The sequence below is a fragment of the Neofelis nebulosa genome, chromosome 12 (genome assembly GCF_028018385.1).
Source record: "Neofelis nebulosa isolate mNeoNeb1 chromosome 12, mNeoNeb1.pri, whole genome shotgun sequence".
Taxonomy (NCBI): Eukaryota; Metazoa; Chordata; class Mammalia; order Carnivora; family Felidae; genus Neofelis; species Neofelis nebulosa.
In genome coordinates, this window is record NC_080793.1 from 90,654,585 (window position 1) to 90,662,392 (window position 7,808).

At 44.3% G+C, this 7,808-nt stretch overlaps 1 protein-coding gene and 1 non-coding gene across 2 annotated transcripts in view; one reads left to right on the forward strand and one right to left on the reverse strand.

The window, feature by feature from the left end:
- The window catches only part of SPTLC1 (serine palmitoyltransferase long chain base subunit 1), a 55,447-nt gene extending 53,090 nt beyond the window's left edge, over positions 1–2,357 (forward strand). The window contains exon 15 of the mRNA XM_058695866.1: positions 974–2,357. Coding sequence (XP_058551849.1) covers positions 974–1,067 — 94 coding nt within the window. The 3' untranslated portion in view covers positions 1,068–2,357. The remainder of the gene's footprint in view (positions 1–973) is intronic.
- Positions 2,358–7,319: 4,962 nt separating this feature from the next.
- On the reverse strand, positions 7,320–7,422 carry LOC131492240 (U6 spliceosomal RNA). Its single transcript, XR_009251950.1, has one exon. It is a non-coding gene; the product is annotated as a U6 spliceosomal RNA (small nuclear RNA).
- Positions 7,423–7,808: the final 386 nt, after the last annotated feature.

Genomic DNA, 7,808 nt, shown 5'->3' on the forward strand with positions numbered 1-7,808 from the left:
TGGGGGGAGGGCACCTTGACTCTTGATTTACAATCGGTGCTGTTCAGTAGCACTTAAAATATAGTCAAAGGAGGTAGACACCCAGAGCATGAAGTGTCAGGGTCACAGCATGAGGTCCGTGAGGTCACAGGGGGAGGGCACGATTTGTTCTGGCCTGGAAGGGACTCGGGCTTCCGAGGGCAGGTGATACTTAAGCCAAGCCCAGAAGATCGAGTGTGTCAGTCAGGCTTTTCAACGCCGACGTCCGGCAGGCTGTGCAGTGGTGTGGAGACCCTCAGGTGCATCTGGGGAGACAGAACACAGGCTTGAGGGAGACGAGAGAGACGCTGGAGAGCAGGGAAGGCCCAGGGAGGACCCGGGAGACTGGAGTCTGAGCCTGTGCGGACTTGGAGGGCCAGACCACGGGCAGCAGCGCTGAATGGCTTAACGAGCCTACCCCGTTCTGATTTGCGCCCAGGCAAGGTGCGGTCTTCTGTCTCAGGACAACAGGGTCCCTGCTCGCTTTGTTCCCTCAGTGCTCCCTGCCCAGCACAGTGCAGCTCAGTGCAAGTGTCCAGTGGACCGTCCGGATGTTTGCAGGGGGGGTGGGAGAGAAGAGGGAGGAGTGCCCAGGAGAGCTGATACTGTTTTGTGTTCAGTTTCCTGAAAACTTAAAAACGTCTGCCTTGCCTCCGAGTATTCTAGAACTTGCACACGACTCACGGAGTTGTAAATGTGAGCGTCAGCACGTAAACACTCCCTGATTTGAGAAACGTGAATTCCTGCCTTGGGCCCGGTGCTCCTCAGGCAGAGCCCCCGGCACCCAGAGCCCCCCACAAGGTTGCAGTCGGGCCTCAAGTGGCAGACTTCTGAAAATGGCCCGTCAGGGTTCGGGCTTGCGGGCGGAGGGTCCCTGCCACAGTCGCTCGGCTCTGCCGTGCCGTGACAGGTGGCACAGCCTCCTTTGACGGTTTTCTGTGTCCTTGTTTCTCAGCATCAGGGTCGTGGTCACAGTGGAACAGACAGACGAAGAGCTGGAGAGAGCCGCACGCACAATCAAGGAGGTGGCCCAGGCCGTGCTGCTGTAGGCGGGTCCCAGGGCCAGGTGGGCAGTCGCCGTGCGGCACACGCAGGCCTCCCAGTTGCCGCCGAGCAACCTGGAAGAGGCCTGCGGGTACCTGGCAGGGTGGCCACCGACCAATCACGTGGGTGTGGACTCGGCGGGCCGCCACGAGGAGGATGCTGGTTATTTAAACACACAGACACACACACACACCCCTAAAAGCCCAGGAACTGGTTTTTAAAGAAGAAAACTAATGACAGCATATAACCGATATTTAAATTGTGCGGTTTAGTACTATTTAAATGTTTTATTATACTAGTATTTTATATTCGTTTGTTGTTGCCGTTTAAAAATGGAGCTTCAGTTTATCTCTTCTCCCTCTAATAGTAATTGTGCGAGCACTCCTAACGTTTCCTAGCAAAGCATCTCTGCAGCATTAAAGCTTAGAGGAGCACTTCACCGTCTAGGACACAAAGCGTATCTGTGAGGATCTAATTCAGCCACGTCTTACGCGGTCTCCATCCTGTGAAGCCCAGTGGTGGCTAATGTGTAAGGAAGCACTCTTTGTGCTGTTGCGGCAACCTTTTCATTATATTTGAATCCTAGAGTTTTTATATACATTTCTAACAGCTTACCTTAGCATCCCTAACTGGAGAATGACTACTTATTGTATTTCCTAAGTGAGCAATAATTTAAATCAAATACTATTTTAGTTTAATATAATTGACCTTCCCATTTATTGTGTGTTGACTTCTAATCTGTTTTAGGAGGAGGGTTACTGTGACGATCCCAGAATAGAAATCATGTCCTTGATATTTTAGAATATCTTGAATGTATTCCTTTTTTGTAGAGTGGGTTTGCCTAAGGACATATAACTACTGTCTTTTTCTAAGCGAAGGAAAATTATTTTTGTTTTCAGCTTATGAATTCCAAATATCTAAAAATGTGAATGCACTAAAAATAAAATTTTTAAGCTGGACTTTAGCTATCTGTTTTTTCTTGTGCTGTGTGCCACAAGGTAGTGTGTAAATATTACACCGTTGTTTCTTCTCTTAGTAAAGGTAAAGGAGTAAAATTGTTAAAAAAAAAAAAAAAAAGTAATAATGCCATTTTTATAATATGTGTTCATATTAACAAATGGTCTTCAACATCTTTTTAAATAACATATTTTTTAATGTTTAGTTTCTATTTTGCTTGAGGTATTTCGTACATATGTGCCTTGTGATTGCTGCTGCTTTAAAGGATACAGTACTGTCTTTGGGGGATGTATCTTTTCGTTATATTTTTTAATGAAATAAACCTACATTCCTGATAATCAGTCTATATGCATGTGTAATGTGTTCAACAGAATAGCCTCTGGATTTTCACTTTTCCACCTAGGTAGGGTAGTAGTCTTGGTGTCTGTGTTTAGAAAATATTAAGTACAGGGGTGCCTGGGTGGCTCAGTCGGTTAAGCTTCCAACTTTGGCTCAGGTCATGATCTCACGGTTCGAGAGTTCGAGCCCCACATCGGGCTCTTTGCTGACAGCTCAGAGCCTGGAGCCTGCTTCAGGTTCTGTGTCTCCCTCTCTCTGCCCCTCCCCTGCTCGTCCTCTGTTTCTCTCTCAGAAATAAATAAAAACATTTAAAAATCAAAAAAAAAAAAAAAAAAGAATATTAAGTACATTTCTTAGTGTCTTTCTTCAGTGTATGTTATCTGAAATTCCCTAGACTTCTTTTTTTTTTTTTTTTTTTTTTTTTTTCAACGTTTTTTATTTATTTTTGGGACAGAGAGAGACAGAGCATGAACGGGGGAGGGGCAGAGAGAGAGGGAGACACAGAATTGGAAACAGGCTCCAGGCTCCGAGCTGTCAGCACAGAGCCCGACGCGGGGCTCGAACTCACGGACCGCGAGATCGTGACCTGGCTGAAGTCGGCCGCTTAACCGACTGCGCCACCCAGGCGCCCCTTCCTAGACTTCTATTGATGGGAGCCTAGGCCTCTATGACTACACGTATGCCAGAGCTGTGGGGTTTTTCTTTTAATAGAGAGAGAGGGAGAGTGCGAGCAGAGGGGAAGAGGAGCAGAGGGAGAGAGAGAATCTTAAGGGGGCTCCACGATCAGTGTGAAGCCCGACGCAGGGCTCAGTCCCATGATCCATTTTGACCTGAGCCAAAATCAAGTTGGACACTCAACTCACTCAACTCTGGGCACCACCCAGGTGCCCCAGAGCTATCATTTTTATTAGCAGATGATGATAGCAACTTTTCAGCTACTTTTAAAATATTTTGTAAATCAACATCCAGATGTTCATTGCTACTTTTTAAAAATGATAGAAGTGCCTGGGAAAGATGGTGAAAACAACGCATGTTGTCTGACATCAGCCCTTGAAACATAGCAGCATTTTGAACAAAAACCCAAAACCAAAGTCTTTCTGTTAAAACTTTACAATAACCAGCATCCAGGTACATGCACCACAAAAGAAACATATGCTAGGAACAGTAAACTTGCGTAAAACTGAGGCAGAATGCTGAGAGAAAACTCCCCTCGAACCTGAAGCAGGGCACATATTTCTGCCAAGAAACCACAAGAGGGCTCTGGAACGCTCCATCGGCGGCTGGGGTGGGCAGCACGGAAACCATTCGGGGACCGTTTTCACTCGGCATCGTCATCCACAGGAGAGGAAGTACCCAAACGACTCCTCCCTTTGTGATGTTGGGTTCAACTCAGGAAATGTGGGGCTCTGAGCTGGGTTCCAACTCAGGAAATGTGGGGCTCTGAGCAAGCTGGGACAGAAACGAGAGCGGTATTTCCAATCTAGAACTGCACCAACGGGACTGTATGCTTTTGTTTTATGTACCACTAGAATGGCTCTGTAATATGCCAGTGGTAAGATGCACTTCAGTAACAAGTACTGTCACATGGGTGGAAAAGGTGCATCTTAAAATCTGCAGGATAAGTCAATGATCTGCTGCTGTGCAGGCTTGATGCCCTCTTTCCTTGTGTATGTAAAACCTTTGTGTCCCAGAACACAGTGTGTGAGGACGATTGTGGCCACCTAGTCTTCCATTATCTCCACCCTTCCAAAACGTCCTCATGAGGACATCAAACAAAACCACCCATTACCCGCACCCACAGTACGGATTATGCTGTGGAGAATACGTAAACTTTATTTTCCTATCTAGTGCCTAGTAGAGAGGAAAACGGGGTAGGCGGCTAAATGATGACGGAACACACGTAAAGCAAAAAGTCGTCTTCCAGAAGCAACATGCAAAGCAGAACAAAAGGGGAGCAGCCTTTTCAAGAGATTCAAGGGAAAAAGAAATGTGAATCAAATATCCAGAAAAGCTGTCTTTCAAGTAAGAAGTTGGTAGAAAAACAATTTAAAATAAGAGCTCGGTACTATGTTCATAAGCCCTTCTGAGGAATCTGCCAGGGGGAAGCTCCATCAAGTCACGAAGTCGCTGGGGAAATGAGAAGAATTAAGATAGTAAACTAAGAACTATTCAACATAGAAGAAAGCAATAAAGGACAGAGGTGCAAAAATGAATAGCAAAAACCCAACCATATAGAGAATTACGTTCAAAGGTAAATGGACAAAACATTCCAAAGGCTGAGGTTAGCAGGCAGACTAAATTTTTTTTTTTTTTTAAAAACCTGTGCTGTCTCTAAAAAACTTCACATTCCAAGACACAAGTAATGATGAAAAGTATGCCATGCAAACAACCGTGAAAGAGCTGGCGTGGCCTGTATCAGTATCAGAAAGAACTTTCAAGAACTATCACTACAGACAAACAGAGACATTTCGGAATGATAAAAGTATCAATACGTAGTGAAACCCCAACAACTGTAAGTGTATATATGCTCCTAAACACAGAGTCCTCAAATACATGAAGCGAAACTGACATAATTGAAAGAATAATTTATCAGGAATAGTTGGGAGATTTGAAAAAGCCCACCCTTGGGGCGCCTGGGTGGCGCAGTCGGTTAAGCGTCCGACTTCAGCCAGGTCACGATCTCGCGGTCCGTGGGTTCGAGCCCCGCGTCAGGCTCTGGGCTGATGGCTCGGAGCCTGGAGCCTGTTTCCGATTCTGTGTCTCCCTCTCTCTCTGCCCCTCCCCCGTTCATGCTCTGTCTCTCACTGTCCCCCAAAAAAAAAAAAATAATCAAAAAAAAAAAATAATATCATGCCCCTATTTCCTCATTTATCAACCTGAAACTGCAATTAGGATCTCCTATTTTGAAAATATTTCGTATATATATTTCGTATATATATTTCCCTGTTTTTCTATTTGAATTACCCACTTTTCCTGGGTTATTTTTCTAGGAGTTCCTGGTTTACGCTCAGCAATAACCCCATATAGTTTCATGCATCTGCATTGTTAATATCTGCCATTGGTATCTTAGCTCTCACTGAACAGAGCCTGAATTTTGATGTAATGAGGGCCATTGTTTTTGTTTGTTTTTTAATGGTTTGTGCTTTTGTTTGAGGACTTTTCAGCACTCTCTGCTCTCTGTTGATTTCCAGTCTCTTTCACATTGAAGTCTTTAATCTATTTAGAGTCTGCCCCCATGTCTGGGATTAGGTAGCGGTGCAATTTATCTTTCTTCTTCTGTATTCTGTAGTCCCATGTCATTCTCTAAGCAGTCTGTTGTTTACCCATTAATTCATTCATTAATTTTTTAAAAATACTTATTTTGAGGGGCGCCTGGGTGGCGCAGTCGGTTAAGCGTCCGACTTCAGCCAGGTCACGATCTCGCGGTCCGTGAGTTCGAGCCCCGCGTCAGGCTCTGGGCTGATGGCTCGGAGCCTGTTTCCGGTTCTGTGTCTCCCTTTCTCTCTGCCCCTCCCCCGTTCATGCTATGTCTCTCTCTGTCCCAAAAATAAATAAAAAACGTTGAAAAAAAAAAAAAAATTTAAAAAAAAAAAATACTTATTTTGAGAGAGAGAAAGGGAGGAAGAGAGAAAGGGGAGAGGGAGAGAGAGAGAGAACCCCAAGCATTCTCTGTGCTGTCAGGCGCAGAGCCCTATGCAGGGTTCGAATGCACGAACTGTGCGATCATGACCTGAGTAAGCTGAAGCCAAGAGTTGCACACTTAACCGACTGAGCCACCTAGGCGCCTCCCCCCCGTTAATTTATTTTTATACTTTATCTTCTATTAAGTCTCATACAAACATGCCGGTCAGTCTCCAATTTGTCATTTTCCCTTGTCTGTCCTGCCCTTGTGTTGGTTTCGGTATGGCTTTATTAAAACACCCTTGGGGCGCCTGAGTGGCTCAGTCGGTTGAGCATCCGACTTCAGCTCGGGTCATGATTTCACGCTCCATGAGTTCGAGCCCCGTGTTGGGTTCCGTGCTGACAGCTCAGAGCCTGGAGCCTGATTCAGAGTCTGTGTCTCCCTCTCTCTCTGCCCCTCCCCGACTCATGCTCTGTCTCTGTCTCAAAAATAAATAAAAAAACATTTAAAAAAAATTAAAAATAAAATAAAATAAAATAAAACACCCTTTACCACATCCCATTATCTGGCAGGACACACCCTCCCTTTGTCTTCTCTAAAATTGACTTCACTATTCATAGATCTGTCTCTGTATGTATTTTTCAATTACTTCCTTGAGTTCCTTTAAAAGAAATCCAGCTGGAATTTCAACTGATACTGCATTTCATTCATAGGTTAAACTAAAAAGAATCAACCATCTTATAATATCAAATGTTCCTATCTAAGAGCGTGGGATGTTTTTGTATTTAGTGAGATCTTCAGTCTCCTTTATTAGCGTTTTTGTTTCCACATAGAAGGATTTTGGATTCTTGGGCAATTCCTAGATATTTCATACCTGTAGTCATTGTAATTTGCGTCTTTTATTATATTTAATAGTTGGTTACTGCTGGCAGAGAAAGAGACCATTGATATTTTTTTTTCCTTTTTTTCCCCAAGTTTTTCTTTAAATTCCAGTTAGTTAACATACACTGTAATACTAGTTTCAAGTGTAGAATTTAGTGATTCAACACTTTCATACAACACCCAGCGCTCATTACAAGGGCCCTCCTTAATAAAAATATGTGGGGCGCCTAGGTGGCTCAGTCGGTTGAGCATCCGACTTCAGCTCAGGTCATGATCTCACTGTCCATGAGTTCGAGCCCCCGTGGGGCTCTGGGCTGACAGCTTAGAGCCTGGAGCCTGCTTCGGACTCTATGTCTCCCTCTCTCTCTGCCCCTCCCCCCCTCATGCTCTGTCTCTGTCTCTCTCTGTCTCTCTCTCTCTCTCCGTCAAAAATACATAAACAGTAAAAAATTTTTTTAACAATATGATATACTTCACAAATTTTCATGTCATATCCTTGCACAGGGGCGATGCTAATCTTCTGTGTATCATTTCAATTTTAGTGTATGGTCTGGAAAACTTGCTGAAGTCCTGTATGTGTTCTAATACAGTTGCCCCTTGAACAACATGGGTTTGAACTACATGGGTCCGCTTGTACGTAGATTTTTTTCTTATGGTTTTCCTAATAACGTTTTCTCTAGCTTACTTTATGGTCAAAATGCAGTATATGATACCCATAATATACAAAATATGTGTTCATCAACTACGTTATCAATAAGGTTTCTGGTCAGTGGTAAGCTATTAGTTAAATTTCTGGGGAGTCCAAAGTTGTATGGGGATTTTGTACTACGTGGGTGTCAGTGTCTCTAACCCTCATGTTGTTCAAGAGTCAACTGTAGTTTGGGGCACGTGGGTGACTCAGTCGGTTAAGCATCTGACTTTGGCTCAGATCATGATCTCACGGTTC